Source organism: Vidua chalybeata, chromosome 12 (genome assembly GCF_026979565.1).
Source record: "Vidua chalybeata isolate OUT-0048 chromosome 12, bVidCha1 merged haplotype, whole genome shotgun sequence".
Lineage (NCBI taxonomy): Eukaryota > Metazoa > Chordata > Aves > Passeriformes > Viduidae > Vidua > Vidua chalybeata.
Genome location: NC_071541.1, coordinates 16,593,288 through 16,608,947, shown reverse-complemented (window position 1 = coordinate 16,608,947; position 15,660 = coordinate 16,593,288). Strand labels below are relative to the sequence as shown.

General features: G+C 43.6%; 1 protein-coding gene and 1 long non-coding RNA gene across 7 annotated transcripts in view; one reads left to right on the top strand and one right to left on the bottom strand.

Moving 5' to 3' along the window:
* MAPKAPK3 (MAPK activated protein kinase 3) overlaps positions 1 to 15,660 on the bottom strand; it is a 57,158-nt gene that overhangs the window by 22,024 nt on the left and 19,474 nt on the right. For all 6 annotated transcript variants that reach the window (XR_008432994.1, XR_008432992.1, XR_008432993.1 and 3 more), the window contains exons 3-4: positions 1,827 to 1,966; positions 932 to 996 (exon numbers count right to left, since the gene is read on the bottom strand). Coding sequence is in view for 3 of the 6 variants with exons in the window: in XM_053953768.1 (XP_053809743.1) it covers positions 932 to 996; positions 1,827 to 1,966 (205 nt within the window). In the remaining 3 variants the exon portion in view is untranslated. The remainder of the gene's footprint in view (positions 1 to 931; positions 997 to 1,826; positions 1,967 to 15,660) is intronic.
* On the top strand, positions 11,302 to 13,356 carry LOC128794120 (uncharacterized). Its single transcript, XR_008432995.1, has 3 exons — positions 11,302 to 11,631; positions 11,848 to 11,913; positions 12,029 to 13,356. It is a non-coding gene; the product is annotated as an uncharacterized LOC128794120 (long non-coding RNA).

The window sequence follows — 15,660 nt, the reverse complement described above, 5'->3', positions numbered from 1 at the left end:
TAGAGAAGAACAAATAAAGTTTCTAAAAATGCTCATTTTCCCTGCACAAGCCTCTTATAGGACTAGAAAGGATTCATCTCAGGCTAGGAAACACACGAGAAGGAAACAGACTGGCCTCTACACCAGACCTGCAAAATAAGTCACAATAATTTACAAGCTCAGGTGTATATTTTTCTGCTTTTAATAATTTTGTCAGGCCAATAGTTACAAACACTATCACCTTACAAACATTAATGGTTTCACTCTGAGCAGAAACAAGCTCTTGTCTGCTGTGAGGGGGCAAGGAGAACCATGGTCAAGCAGACCTGTGGTTCTCTGTCAATAATAAATAGCAAAAATGATAAAAATGGCAAGACTAGCCTAGTGCAAGCTCTGTCCCTGCCTCATGGCAGGGCTTTACCCTTGCTCATTCCCTCCTACAGACAGGCAGGTTTGTTTACAGTGTGGGTAATAACACTTCCTTTCAAGCAGTGCTTTAAAACCCTTGAACAGGAGATGTTTCATCAGATGTGATTTGCTCATTATACTCATGACCCAACAGTGTGCAGTGATGCTGCTTGAGGGACAGTCAGAGAGAGATCCCAGCAGGAGCTGCACTGATCACAGCAGAGGTGCTCTGGCACAGGACCAGGGATCAGAGGAACAGACGCTCTCATGGTACAGAAATGAAAAAGCTGAGCAGATTTGTGGAAAGATTTTGCTCTAAACCTTCCACATTTTGCCTGAACTTGACCAATTCTCATAATTCCCGGTTCTTGGGAACTTTTCAAAATTGCTCTTAACACACACTGGGATAAATAACAGTAATAACAACAAATACCACCACAGATAAAATCAAAGAAAAATTCCTAAAAGGAAACAGGGCACAGAGAAATGGAGAAGAAAGAAAAAATCTTCCACAAACTTTAAAATTAAACTTGCAGTGTTTTACCTCTCTCAGTGAAAGCTTGGTCTCCTCTCTCCTGGATCCTGCTAAACAGCTCTCCTCCTTCCATGCTGAAACAAAGAACACAAAACCCCCACCTTATATTAGCAGAAAGGACAAAATTAACACCTGACTGTGCATCCATATAATCTCATAGAACCACAGCAGGAACAGATAAAGATTACAGTCTGCCTCCTATGTCAGTGCTTCCCAAACATCACGCTCACTCACATCAATGCAGAAAGCCATTCTGATATGGCATAAATAGAAAACAAAATAAGACCAGGGAGTTTTTATGCTTTCACTTTCATGTACCCTGTCACAGGGAACATGGCACACAAAGATGGGAAGTCAGATATGCTGGCATTGGGAGGCTGACAATAATCTTGTTTCATGTAAGGGGTGGAGAGAAAGAAAAAGAAAGAAGCAAAGACACCTAAAAGAATTATTAATTTGTCCTCAGTGAAAAGGACAATAACTGTGGTATTGGAGACTAGGGAGAGAACAGGGAAAGTCAGAGTCAAAATAGTTACAACACGACAGATCACATTGGATCATTGGATTTACATCTGAAGCTGGAAGCTGATCACAACCAAAGCAGAATATATTGGTAGAGACATCTTTCAAAGGTGTATTAATCAGTTAATGCTTTAATGAGGACAATTGCTATGGAGCACAATGAACATTTATTTTTTGGTAAAGATTCCCCATTCTTCCAGCACATGGCTGGAGCAGCTGCACGTTTCCTTACCAGTTCCATAAAGGGAACAAGAGATTTCCTGTGCAAACCAAAATTGTTCTGCTGAGAAATCTCCCAACTGCCACCTAAGCCAACACATTCTCTTACTCCCTTCATCCCTCCAAAAGCAGTGCCTGGTGAGGGGCTGCTGCTGGTCCATACCATTCCATGACAATGAGCAGGCATCTCTTTCCATTATGGATATTCTCATACACATCCAGGACATGGACAATGTGAGGACAGCCTGAGGCTCGCCAGTGATACTCGACTTCCTGCCGGGCTTTGGGGTTGTCGTACAGGAGCTGTGGAGAAAGAGCAAGGTCAGCGAGGCACCACTGTCCTGCTGTCAACTGGCACCAACGTGCTCTGGGGCTCAAAGATGAGCTCCAGATGAGAAAACCTTCTCCAGCCGAAGGATGAGAATCCATCATGACATTTTCACCTTCTCTGGGCTGTCCACCTTGTTAGACTGAGGAATACAGAAACAATTGGTCCCTTGGAACAGGAAGGGCCTTGAACAACAGTGAGGAGGGATTTTGAATCTGAGATGGAGACAGGTCTATCTTACCCACTTCTGGGTGGGAAACAGCAAATTTTTCTTATGTGTTTGCAAAACTTTTAAACAGAGAATCTCCCTTCTAAGGACAATAACTATCTCACATGCCCCCAGCTGCTGGAAGAAGAGACTTCCAGGTGGGTGCATTGCAAATCCTGTAAGTTAAGTGAGATTTGAAACAATGTCACTTTTACAGTGACTCTGAATGTGCTTCTTCAATACTACGTGCACTTCTGGCCCCACCAAGTAAGAAAGGGACCTTTGGCTATCTAGATGCTTGAACTTTTTTCTATCGCCTGCAAGGCCAGTTTATTTTAAAGGCACTGATCTCCAGAAGGGCAGCAGGAGCTCATCCTTCCTGACCCTGCAACCTCTGCACAAGAAGTGTGTCCCTTCCTGTCTGAAGCACTGCTCTGTACCTGACACCACAACTGAGCTTTGTGCAGTAGGGGCACATTGCTGAATTGTGCCTGTTCCTCTCTGCCTCAGCTCTCCAGACACCACTAACACTTTGTGACAGAGACTCCCTTTACTGCACATTTGTACAGCTCCTGCAAAATGCAGCTGTGATCGGAGCTTGATATAGTAATAATCATGGTGATGATGGAGCAGCAACAAAACTGATGCTATATAAAGCATTGTTAAATGTAGTGAAACAGAATAAAAAACAAGCAAAGAACAACCACCTCTGATATATTTGTGTTAGAAAAGGTCCACAACAACTATGGGGGAGCTATTTTCAGACAGGCAAATAAAAAGTATCATTGATGCACTATTAGTCCTTAGCCTTTCACTCATGTTTGCTATTAGTTTCAAGTGAACGCACAACTGCATGATAATTGCTGAAAACAAGAATTAACATGTAACCTGTCATTATGGACCTATGAATCAGACCAGGAAACTGTTTCCATCCAATAGCCAAGTTAAGCCACAAATGGTGTCACAAGCACCTTCAATACAGGCAAACATGTTTTTGAAAGGTCACAGGAAGATGCAAATTCTGTTTTCTTTATTGACTTCAATACAGACAATTTACATCACTGGGGAAAAAAAATCTTACACTTCTTTGCTGCTTCAGCATCCATTTCAGCAGAGCAGACAAAGTAGCATGGCAGGAAACATCTGTAGCCTTTCATACAATGATGGGGAAGTGCTTGGGAATGGCTGGAAAGAGGGTAAATGCTTGTCTTCCAGGCCAGGAACAGGAAAAGGGTGACAAGTACTCCTCTGCTGAGTGCACATTTTTGGTTTTGTGTGAAGCATTGGAAGGCTGCAGGAGGGGACAAGTGGGCTCAGGAGGGCAGCTGGCCCTGTAGCTGAGTGTGCAGCTACACCGTGCCCACCCCAGGCCCCTCAGCTGGGCTCTGCACAGCACCAGATGTCCAGCAGAGCAGGGGGCTGGAGGAGCTCTCTGGCCAAGGTCATTGCCCTGGCAGCCAAGCTCCTTCTGCACAGCTGTCATTCTGCACCCAGAGCACGCCCTTCTGAGATCACTGTCCGCCTCTTCCTTCCTGCTCCAGCCTGGCTCTGGCCTCATTTCCAACAGAAATAACTTCCTAAAGAAAGAGATGGCTCCAATTTGGACAAAGAGCCCGCTAGTGAGTCCAAGTGCCCTTGCTTTGCTTCTTTCAGCCATCAGCCCATTCAGCAGCCTTCCCTTCACAGCCACTGTGTTCTAGCTCAGTAGGACTGTCCATCAGAATTTTCCCCTCTGCCCTTCTGAGTTTGGGCTGTTGCCTAGAGGGCTCTTCAAAAGTTCATTAAATTACATGTGCCACAATAAAGCCTAAAGACCCTCAAGACTAACCAGGCCTTCCAGTGCTCGTTGTTTGGCTACTACTGGATTAATGCCACTTCTGAGCAGAACGCTTCCAAAAGCTTCTCCTCTATCCTGTGCTACTGATCAGACATTCCCATTCTCTATACTAATGTAACTGCACTATCATCTGTGTCTATTGTACTTGTACAGTGCACAGAGATGCTATTTTTCAGGTTTGTACTAAGTGCTTATGAAAATGGCTTCAAAGAATTTAATTCTCCCTCTCTGAAGAGCCTTTACAAGCATTTGGATGCTGCAGTTTCTTTTCTCCACACTTCAAGTAAGTTTTGTACACTTCTTCGTGCCAAGATTGAATGTACTCATGTCAAGATGACACCTGGAGGAGCAGAGAAAGGGAAATTCAAAAATAAAGAGCACATACACATACCAAGTAACATCTGATATACCAACCAACTGTTAACCTTTGGATTTCTCCTTCTGAACTTCAAAAATAAATGAAATCTTCTCTTTATGTCTAAAACTGGAAGGCAGAGCTGTACCTTTTAAGACATTTTAGAGACACAGACACTTGTAAAATGAAAGCCGTGTAGGGCTGAAAGCACCAATTTCTGCAAAATTTAGGTGATGATTTAGAAACACAGTCTAAAATTTTAGACTTGTGATTAAATATCACAAACTTGCAAAGAACCTAAATGGATATTTTTCCATCTTCCTGAGCCCAAAGAGCGACTGTCCTTTTATTGCTGCCATAGCTTTGATAAGACTTGAGTCAGGTTCTCTGACATTGTACAGAAGTGCAGAGGCAGTTGTGAACAAACCCAGAACTTCAGATCAGTTTTCCAGTGCTACTGGTTTGAGTGAAGAGCAGCTTTAGGAATAGGGCAGTCACTGCCCTAAAGCTCCCCCGGCGTTCAGCCGAGTCACAGCATGTCACGATAGGCTGTGGACAAGGATCATGAACCAGCCCAATTTCAAAAGCACACTAACCCCAAGAGAAATGCTCCATCTCCCTATTTCTCATGAGATCAGATGACACAAAGCACAGCAGCCTTTGCACAACTTCATGAGTGTGTGGTCAGACACAGTTTGCACCAGGAGCTGCTCAATACAAAACTGGAGTTTTGCTGGAGCTCAGCATCACCAAACCATTGCCTAAAAGCAGCAGATGAAACAGGGAGGTCACCAAAAACAGGGTGATGGATGGAAGGTAAGAAAGTACAGGATGTGATTCACACAACTGTCCTCAATACCTGAAAAAGCTGAAGAGGGAAAAGAGCAGCACAGTGGGAGTGCTCAGCCTGTTCCTGAGGAACAAGAGGGCAGATGCCAGCAGACACTCCAGGATGTGCTGCCAGTTCAGGGCCTGGGCAGTGCAGGGAGTCCTGAACTCTTATTCTGGGGCATTGGCCTAGCTGGGGTTGGGGGGTGCCTGCCAAACAAATTCTAAACTGCAGCTTGAAGGCTGGCTCTGTGGAATTTCTTCCTGTGCAGAATGTCTTGATCGAGAGGAAAAAAAAAAATTAAAAAAAAAAAAAAAAAAAAAGACACAGTATCTTCTAATAGCTTTTCCATTGATTCACTGTGGTATACACAAGGAAGGACAGCAGGAGTCCTCATACCTTAATGGTCTGATCTATACAGGAAACAACCTCAGGGCTCCAGGGAGTGGCAAGTGATCTTCTGGACTCTGAAACTGTAACAACTGAGAGGGAAGATATCCATGGGCATGGGTAAGGGAACAGGCTGAGGACAGCAAACAACCACTTCTCAGTGACTTTCTCTTTAATATGCACTGCCAGATTACACAGATTCCTGTTAGACCTGCTATCTGCTCCCTACATAGGAGATCAAGACCTCCACGATGTGTTTTTTTTGTTTATTTTAAACTTCAGCAGTTCTTCCTAGATCCAAACAAGTGCTGTGCTTGGCTTAGAAGTGTTACAGGCTCAGTTCTCATCTACTCCATGTGCTACAATAAAGCAGCATTTGAAACTGCAACCACGTCTTTCTTATATACATCAATTTCAGAATCTGAACTCCCCTTCACAAGACAATCAGTTTTATAATCTCTATGCTATCTTCCTCACAGGAAGGCTTCCCATTATTAAAACAGAAATGGAACCTGCAGAAATTTTCAGTCCTAAAGGTCCTCAGCATGCAATACTGACATATAGGCACGTATATCTAGCTTATTTATGTCTCTAGCTGGGAAATAAAAGGTCTAAGGGCCTAAATGTAGGGGCTTTTTGCTTGCTTTCCTCTTTGTGTGTGGCTGTTACAAAAATGCTGAGTCCTACAAATAAGCCTTGGGAACTGAATTCACACTGATGCACAGAACCTGACACCATTTGCAGCAGAGCAGTTCTTCCAGTCATTCTTTATTCAAGAGGGGTAGATGGCAAAAAGAGGCTTGGATAATGTTTCTTTTATCCCCTCCCTCCCCTATGCTACTAAAAGAAAAGGAGCGGGGGGAAAGAAAAAAGGAAAGAAAAAAGAACAATCAGTATGGCTTTGGACATTTTGTCTTTTATTGCATCCTGATTATTTCCAATATATCTTCTAATTCAATGTTAACAATCTTTATCTGTTTCCAGGTCTCTTCAGAAGGGATAAAGCCCTCCTTGGTGTTAGAACACTCAAGGAATTGAAATGATCAAGGTTTCCTTCCTCGTGCATCAGCAGTGCCCGTCAGTCGAGCTGCAGCACATGCCATGTGTGTGCCTGCAATGGCAGCAAGTGGGGACTCCACTCCTGCAAATCTCCAAGAAAGCACTGATTCTGTTCTTTAAAATGAAAACAATACAACACACTTCTGCTGGAATTATTTAGTACTGAAGCATCAGTCTAAGGGCTAAAATCAGGGCAGGCACAGGTAGAGGGTCATCTGTACACCTTTTACTTTTCTGTTGTTATTTCAAATCCAGCTTAGGCTGTTGGAAATTAAACCTGCTTGGAGGCTTTATTGAAATAAACTGTCGTCCTGATTCCTGCAGAGCTGTCCAAGCTGCCACCACAGCTGGCATTCCCTGGCCTCTCCATGGGGCTCAGACACACGGCCAGTCCCAAAGGTGGGCTTCTCCAAGCTAATAATAGGAACAACAGTCGAGTAGCACAATTTTCCATCACTCCTGCTTCTGGTATCAAATCCCTTCCCTCACCCTACTGCATGTCAGGGCTGTACTCCCTGCATTGAAGGACCTTTCTCTATCTACCTCTTCCCTCCACTCTTCCAGTCTCTACTCAGCTAATCCTGGAAATGGAAAAAGCTGCAGCAGATCTTTGGGGCCTTGCCAGCACAAGCGAAAGTGCAAAGGACTCAGGGAGGATTCTCTGCACGTGGAGTCAAAGCCACGCTGAAATCAGCTCCCTGCTGACACACATGACTGCAAATTCCTTACACACATGTTTTAAAGGGAAAACAGGAGAAAAGAGTGGAATGGGCAAAGAGAAAAAGAACAGTTTAACAGAGAGATTTTTCTTTTTTTCCTAAGAGTTTAAGCACTAGATGTACAGCAAGTCTGCTGAAGAACTTTGCTCACTCCTGCTTCTTCATCCCTAGAGAGCACACACCAAATAAATATTATTTTGCTCCAAGCCTCTCTCCTGCAGTGAATCAACCAGGTCTCTCAAAAATAACTTTGGTGTGGTTTCTGAATTTATTTATTGTAGCAGTACTTGAGTCACCACCAGGCACTCACTATGACTCTACAACCTGAGGTAAATAAATGAGACATAGCACTATTAATGCTCTAATTACACATGCAACTAGCCATTCACTCTGCAAAGGTCAGCTGTCTTTGCTCATAAATGTTAGTGGAGATACAGGGAATGCAACTGGAATGGCAAGGCTGGGGGCCAGGATGCATTTCAAAGGTATCCCCTTGCACATGTGAGGTTGACATAAAAGGAAGCACAAAAATGAGCCAAATGCCCACAAAGAAAAGTGACTTTCCTGATACTCTGATAATCTTATATGAATGTATTGGAACTGCAGTGCCAAATACATGCAACTGTACATTCAATACCGTGGGGTATATAGAGATTTAAATAAAAAGCATGATATGTATTTTGCTAGAACTATAATATTACTTTGTATTTTAATACTGTGCTTGTTCTGTGTGGATGGAAAAATATTCCTACTGGCACTGTAAGATTCCAGCTATTCTCAGTTGTGACAGGCTACAAATCAGCTGCATGTGGCTTCTGTTGCATTCAAAACACTGCAAATGGATTTTAGAAGAAAAATAAATCACCAACAGCTACTAATATGCTGCTACCAGACAGGAACATCCTCAAACACTTGTTTATACAAGAATGCCTAGAAATCAGCTCCTCTCTCTACCTTCTCCTGATGACAATTTCTCCCTCAAAATGCTGTTTAGTCAGCACTAACAACTGCATTCAACACCTGCAGTCAATATTCAGCAGCTGGGCAGACCTGCTGTAAAGCCCTTCCAAAACTCAGACATGCTAATCTGTGATTAAAATAAAATAATCTCTAGCTCTGTTACTATTTTCACTCTTCCTAAATTTCCAAATTGAGGAAAAGGAAACCTAAAATCCCAGCTGAAAATTATGATATTTCTTACCTTGTAATTTCACTCAAGTGTCTGATATGAGGTTTGCCTTTGAAAAGGGAAAGAAAAAAGGCGAAGAAAAAAAAAAAAAACAAACCACCAAAACAAAACAAAAAACCCACCCCTCAATACAAACTTCACTCCTGCCAGCCATGAGTTCGTAAATTCTGATAACAAGGAGTCAGCTGACTTGGTTTCAGTAATTTATACAACTCGCTCCTTGGCTGAGCAAAATGAATGGACCTTGCTTGTCAAACTTTGCTGTGAAAGAAAATTCCTGCAGTACAAAATACTGTGGCACTTCTTCACATCTTCAGCCAATCAAACTTTCCCTCTGCTATGACTTTAGCTATTCATAGAACACTAAATTCAAGACTACAGTCTTGATCTTCCAGATGTCTAAGAACTTTATACCTTGAATCAAAGCAAATAAAGGATCACTTAAAACTTTGAGATGTACCCTATAGCAAACAGCTTTGACACCTGCCATAGTGAAATCTCCCACAATGAGGACACATCCTGCCTGTCCAGGACTCAGAGTTGTCTTGGGGCCAGTCTGAGACCGAGACACAGATTTCCACAAGAACTATGGCCATCACAAAAAACTCTATTTTCTGAATTGCCAGTTGTATTTCCTTACCTCTGACGTTCTTCTGTGCGATGCCTGTGATGCAGTAATACCTCCAGACTAGACCAGCACTTTTTGTGGCCATGAAATGGGCTGGAACGTGCCTGCCAGGATGTGACCCTCTCACACGCTTCCCAGTACTGACAGTCACAGTTCCTAAGCTCCACTTAAACCATCCCTAATGCCCCCTCCTCCCAGTAATATGTTATCCCATGCCCTTTCTGTTATATTTTGCTATATTTTTGTCTTATACCTCTGTTTTTCTTTAATAAAACCAAAACTGCATTACAGCATACCTAACTAGTAGTAACATTCTACATACGTTTTCCACAGAAAGAAGGGGAAAGAGCAAATATAGATGTTATTCTGAGTGCTCTAATTTCAGTTCTAACTGCCATGAAAATCACCTGTACTGCTGTGTGGGACAGCAGGGCAATAATACCAACATTAGTAAGCGATGGCACAGCTTTGCTGGAGCAGGATGTGACAGAAGGCACTGAGAAGATCCAAGTGTGATGCTCTCTTTCCTGGCCTTCATACTAATCAGCAGTAAGAAAATTAACACAGAAGTGATAATACTAAACAAGGTAGAAGCAAAAATTAGGAACATGTTTAATCTCATTAACCACAGATAACAGTGGCTCTGAGAGAAGCCTGAGCTGTGCCCTAGCCTTTCTCTGTATTTTTTGCATGTGTGACTACAGTCATGAAGATTAAATCACTCAAGAACTCCCAGGAAGGCCTTGACAGAGGCTCTTTGGGTTGCCTACTGGATTCCTGCTGTGGCCATTTGCCATGTGTCTGTCTTTCCACCCTTCTCTGCACACCAGCCCCATTTTGGGACAGTTGACACCTTAATGAGCTTCCCCCCACACCTGCAGCTCTGTTCTCCTCCATGGCCCCACCTTTTGGCAGAGAAATTCAGAATGCAGATACTGTCCTGTCATACCACTGCCCACACACCTAAACTCCCTTTTAGCTGACTTCCTATCCCCTTCCACATGAATTTCAGGTTGCCATCCATGCATGCAAAGCTTGGCAATGTGCCACCCCAGGCCAGCTCTTTCTCAGACAGAGCTGTTCTTCCTCAACATCTCCTTCCTCTACACCCACATTTGTGCATTCTGTCGCATGACCAAGCAGCGTCTCTCTCCTACTGCATCGTCTGTCTCAAGTACTCCTAAATCATCCAAAGGACCCAGAAATAAATAAAAAACTCTCAAATCTTCCTTCTCCCATTCCATGGGGCTCATCTACTTTGTTTAAGCATTACCTTAAGGGGAGACTTGCTAAATCCCTGACATCAGTGGCACCGACAGCAACTCCATGTCACGTCTCTCACAGCAGAGATACTGAGATTTGATCCAGTTCTTGGGAATCTGACGGGAGTGACTCTGACCAGCACATCAAATGCTCAATCCTAAAAGCTGTCACCTGTGGCAACTTAACTCCTCTGCAAAAATAAAACAAAGCCCTAAAGCCTTCAGCAAGGACATCTGTAAGATTTCTTTAGTGCTTCAAATCACTGCTATATGTTTTCACACTCGTGTCTGTGCAAGCTCTGCCATCGGCATTTTCAAGCAAAGATCTGGATCTGTTTCTAAAGCACAACAACTCAGTACACAGCTCTGTGGATGGAAGCTTAATGGTCCTCCAGGCATAAAGATCCCTGGAACTGCTTATTGTGTACAGCCACGACATGACAGAGAATAGTGTGACTGTGAACAGAAACAAAACTCTGCGGCATTCAGCAGAGCTAGAAATGCAAAGGAAGCCATTAAGAGGAAAAAGTAGATTGTTCTCCCAATAGTTGTTGTCCTTATTTTGTCTGAATATATGTTCTAAAGCTAAGTAAACCAGTACACAGGAAAGGCAAGGAAAGAAAAGAAAAATACTCTGGGAGGAGGGGGAATTCAACAGATGGAATCAACACAGGCAAGTGACACTGCAGTAAAACTGTTATTTTTGTTACAATTCTCATTGATGGCTTTTGCTGGGTGCACTGGCTCAGCCACCCCTGGTTACAGCTCTGCTTTGTCACAATGGCAGCAGAATCCAGCACAACTTTCCTTTCAAGCCCCACAGCACACCCCTAGAGCAACTAATGCCTTACAGAACTCATTACTTGATTAAGGACTCTTTAATATCCACAGTGCTGGAAAACACTTCCTGGAATGCAGCTGGGATCTGCCAGTTCATACACAGCCATACACTCCTTCACACCTCCCTTCAGAAACCTTAAACACCCTGCCAGCCACCATTAATTAAGATCCCCTCACCAGGTAAATGCCCCATCCTCCTGACCACAGCTCCCTTTCTCCATCCAAACCTGGCACCTGCCCAGCCACATCCAGGCTCCCACCCTGCCTGTCCGAGAGCCCAAGCCCTGGAGACTCTTCTGCAACAGCTGAGAACTCCTGCTCCTGGTGAGTCACAGCTCCCAGCCACTCCAGGCAAGCAGACTTTATTTCTCCAGTCATCCCAACAGAAGGGAATATCTTTCCATTTTGCTGCCCACTTTATTTCAGTTTTTAGCCACCTTGCCTACTCTGAAGATCTTCTCTGTACCAGGATATGCAGTGGAGTGAGAGGTGTGAGCAGAGGGCTCCTTCCCCAACATTCATGTTCCATTTCTTTGACAGAGGTTAGAGAGGAATGGTCCACGTTCCCTGCAACCAGCTGACAGGAAGCAGTTGGACACCTCAAAGGTAGAGCAGAACAGCTTAAATGGAAGGGTGTTTTTTTGCCAAAATCAAGAGCATTTCCTTCCCATTCCTGAATAATTTCCTCTCTCCTCCTGCCTCATGACTGTACATGAAAAAGGAAGAGGAGGAGGATCTCAGGAATATTTGGAAGTCTGATGTTTTGATGTCTCGTCTAAAGCAGCACCATGCTGAGAGGACTGCACAGGGGTCAGAAAAATGAGATGTAGCAAAAGCACTGATGAAAAACAAGAATCAGTCCAGGAATTAGATCCTTTTCATCTTTCCAAGCTGAAGCATATCCATCTCCCTTTCTTAAGGCACTGTCCTTCCCCTCCTCTCCCTGCAGCAGTAGCTGCCTGTGGTACACTGCAATGTTGGCTCACTTCCACAAGTCAGCATGTCTGAGAGAGAGTCTGGGATGAGGCAGGGGGAGGAGGGAGTGACAAAGCTGGGGCAACAGAAAAGAGACTCAGGAGCCACCTGCCTGCTTCCAGCTAACATCAATACCCTGGAAACAGCTGCCCCATGGAAGTGCTCCTGACTCATGAGGTGATGCTTTCACAGAGGCAGTGTGTGTTCATCCAGTCTCATTCTCCTGGATGTGACCCACCAGGGAAACAGGAAAACATCCCTGCACTGAAGCCATGTTAACAGGAAAACAGATTGTCCAAGCATGCAGCTGCTGCTCCCTCCACAGAGCTGCTCCAACACTTCACAGCAGGCAGTGGCAAGGGAAGAAGGCACACAGCCATGATTCTCTTCCCTCTAGATGGGAAGACAGATCCCCAGGTGGAGACTGCAAGGGTAAGGGGAATTTGCAGATTTTGAACATCTTGCCACACCCCAGAAGATCTGGATGACACCTGCTTCATATGCAGAATTTTGTCCAAGACCTGTCAGGTGGTGGTAATTTCAACTTCCATGGGCTAATACTTCTCCCATCGGCAAAAATGCTTTCTGTTTATTTATATATGGCCATATAACACTTTCTCAAGCAGGGGCTGCTTTGAAAACCTTTAGAAACCGTCTCTTGATCCATCTTCACCAGTTCATAACCAAGGGAGGGGGTCATTTGTTTGTAAATTTAGACACACGTTAGACCCTCCTGCCCCCCATTAGTCTCTAATGGGAGTTACAAGGGCAGCTCACAACCAGCAGGAGACCACCTCCAAAGAGCATCCCAGTGTGCCTGCCACCACAGGCTTCTCCACCCCAGTGCTCTGCTGCGGGTGAGGGAGGAGAACCCCTGAAGGTCTAGGGAAAGAACATCAGGACAGTGATACATTGTTCTCATCACACAGCTCTGCAGGGCAAGCTCAACCAGGTCATCAAATGCGATCCCTTTCAAAACACTTCTTAATACTAAATGATGATATCAACTATTGCAGGAGCTGGAGACATTTTTCAAACCTTAATGCATTAAAACTCAAAATTCCTGAAGTCTCAGTTTCTTCTTAGAAGTGACTATTCCAATCTAAGAGGCTGTGATATTTTGAACATGGGGGGTACTCTACCAGAATTCATAATTATCACTACCTGTATTTCCAACTGCAAGATTAGAACTATTTTAGTCAAAACTAGAAGTTTCCACATGAAAATAAACAGCAGACTGGTAGAAAAGCATTCATAGGTCCTGGACAGAACCACCATAGAAAACCACCAAGAGACCCTGGATTTCCAGATCAGATGATGCACAGCCAAATTCCTATTAAGTCTGGCTGCAGAAATCTGCTTCCAGATCCTTGCTCTGCCTGAATTAGATGAAGGTCTTCCACTTCACTACCTGAGTTCTTCCAGCTCTTGCAGAGAACCCTTTGCATGCCTACGAGTGCAGTGTCTCCCAATTCTCACACCTGAAATACAAGCTGGCAAAATAGGGACATAGCCCTGAATTCCTCAGAGCCCAGCTGAGGGGGCATCAATGTCTATTTTGGGAAGGGTATGGCTATTCTCACTTCTTATGAGGAGTTTTAGAAGTTCCTGGGTGTTTCTTAGTGCAGAGGGTACAAATTGTTGTATTTGATAAAGTTTTCTTGCAATCACAGTACCATTTTCTGCTCAGTTTTAAGGGAGGTATTTCCAAAACCAATTGTCACACAACAAAAGAAAAGGTGAGCCTTAGCAAGAAAACCTCCTCAGGGATACATGGATTCATTACAGGGTGAGGGGGGCTCAGAAGAGAGCCTGTAAAAGGAAGACACCCCTAAGGCAAGTTTCACAAGAGTGGTAGAAGCAGAGAGCTGCACCCAGGACTCTCAGGGGATGCCAGGCCAGAGCTGCATTTACCTTCTAGATTATACACTGCCATAGCAAGAACTACTGGAAAAAACACTGCTGCTATTTCCCAAAGGACTGTTACAGAAATATCTGTTTCACTCATGTATCCTGGGGAACCTTCTGTGAAAAGACCATGAGAACTGGGACTTGGAATGTGAAAGTGAAGCCTCTTCATAACTCTGTAATGTGCTTATCCAGACAATTTCTAATAAAGGGTGATTCAGCTTCTGAATCAGAAAGAAAAATTATCTTGCCCGTTGAGAAAGATGGAATAAGGTTTGGTTGCAGGAATAGGACTGAGGTCTGGATGCTTAACGCAAATGACTAAGTGCCTGTTTTTCACAACCTAAATTCTGGCTACCCCAGAATAGCACCAAACCCACAAACAAAAAAAATACAATGTTATAAAAAATTAAGTTTCATATTCAAATTAAGCAATTTTTTAGAGAAACTAAAAATGAAACAAAAACGAATCCAAGAATGTGAATCAGGTGAAGTGAGCCACAGAGGTGGCTACTTTAGACATGCTACTTTAGTCTGGAAACTTGAAATTCTAACATCTACCAGAACCCCACCTCTTGCTCTGCCCAAAAGAGGTCTGGCTGCAACTTTTAAAGCTGCACAGTGCCAGTGTCTTAGAAAGCTTGTAAATAAATTCTCCCCACCTTTGAGCTCTGTTCAACTCTGCAGGCCTTGGCCTTTAATTCCTAGCTGTTTTGCAATGTGTGCAATAACTTTGTTCTCCTGGATACAACCACACAGTTGTCTTACATACCTTGCAAAAGGTACAAAGCCAAACAGATATCTGGCAGAAGAAAAAGATAGAAATATATTTAAATCCTAGTGCTCTCTGGCACTTGAAAGGTGAAATTTAAAGGTTGCATTCTGCAAAGATACCGTCAAATGTAAATATTACAGATTTATAAATAGTCTATAGTGTTGCACATTCTTGCAATATTTCTCAGTCCAGATTTCATCTAGGCCACATATAATAACATTATCTCCTTTGACTATGCAAACCATCCAAAACAGATTTGTTCTTGCCTGTCCTAAAATCCAGGGCACACAGTCAATAGTCACATTCCTCACCCTATCTTTCCCATCTCCACGCTCTTTGCCTGTTAATACTGTTGCCATAGATTTTCTTATTATCAATAATCTCCTGTGTTCAGTGGGGATGTATCATTTATTGTGCCTTTAGCTCAGACATCTTGTTTCCAAGTCTTTATTATTTGGGTAAAGTTAGAATAGAATTCACAGTGGTAGCTACCACTCCAACACATGGAAGAGAGCAGGCATCACATCCACAATCCCACATCTTCCTCCCTCTGTTCCAGCCCTGGAGCCTTCCCTCTCTCCTGCAATACCCCAAAAAGGATCCTTTGCATTGCTCAGGGAACACAGGGCTGCTGGTTCCAAAACTTCAGAAATATTCAAAATTTTCAGATACACAGCTCTCTTTTACACAGCTGA